A 748-nucleotide genomic window follows, 5' to 3' on the forward strand; every position below is an offset into this window, starting at 1 on the left:
CCGCCCACGAGCCGCCGGCGCTTGTTGGAGGCCAAGAAGCTCTTGCCGCAGTCGGTGCATTGGCAGGGTTGCTCGGCGCCGGCGTGGACGCGCTGGTGCCGCTCCAAGTGGGAGCTCTGGGAGAAGCTCTTCCCGCAATCCCCGCAACGGTAGGGTTTCTCGCCCATATGGATACGCCGATGCCGGTCGAGGTGGGAGCTCCAGGCAAAGCTCTTGCCGCAATCGCTGCATTGGTAGGGTTTGCCGGCGGCGTGGCTCCGTTGATGCTGCAGCAACGCGGCGTTCAAGCCGAAACCCTTCCCGCACTCCCCGCACTTGTAGGGCTTCTCGCCGGCGTGGGCGCGCCGGTGCTTGGCCAACGCCGCGCTCTTGGTGAAGCCCTTCCCGCATTCGCCGCATTGCAAGGGCTTCTCGGGGGTTTTGGAGCCTTCGGCGCCGCGAGGAGCCGGGCAGCGACCGCAATCGGCGCAACGGCAAGCGGGTTCGCCGGCGACGGCATGGGTACGGCGATGCCGGTCAAGGTGGGAGCTCCAACTGAAGCTCTTGCCGCATTCGGGGCAGGCGTAGGGCTTTTCGCCGGTGTGGATCCGGCGATGCCGCTCCAGATGCGCATTCCCGTTGAAACCCTTCCCGCAATCCCTGCATTTGTAGGGTTTTTCCTCCAGGTGTAATTTTTGGTGCTTCACCAAACTGGCGCTGGCCGGGAAGCTCTTCCCGCAGACACTGCACTGGCAAGGCGCCGCGCCGG

General features: G+C 65.5%; 1 protein-coding gene across 1 annotated transcript in view; it reads right to left on the reverse strand.

Annotated features, from left to right (window-relative positions):
- The window catches only part of LOC104623085 (zinc finger protein 135-like), a gene marked incomplete at both ends in the record, with an annotated part of 2157 nt that overhangs the window by 483 nt on the left and 926 nt on the right, over positions 1-748 (reverse strand). Inside the window, one exon of the mRNA XM_010290059.1 lies at positions 10-690. Within this exon, the coding sequence (XP_010288361.1) occupies positions 10-690 (681 nt within the window). The remainder of the gene's footprint in view (positions 1-9; positions 691-748) is intronic.

This window comes from Phaethon lepturus, unplaced genomic scaffold (genome assembly GCF_000687285.1).
Source record: "Phaethon lepturus isolate BGI_N335 unplaced genomic scaffold, ASM68728v1 scaffold27426, whole genome shotgun sequence".
NCBI classification, from domain to species: domain Eukaryota; kingdom Metazoa; phylum Chordata; class Aves; order Phaethontiformes; family Phaethontidae; genus Phaethon; species Phaethon lepturus.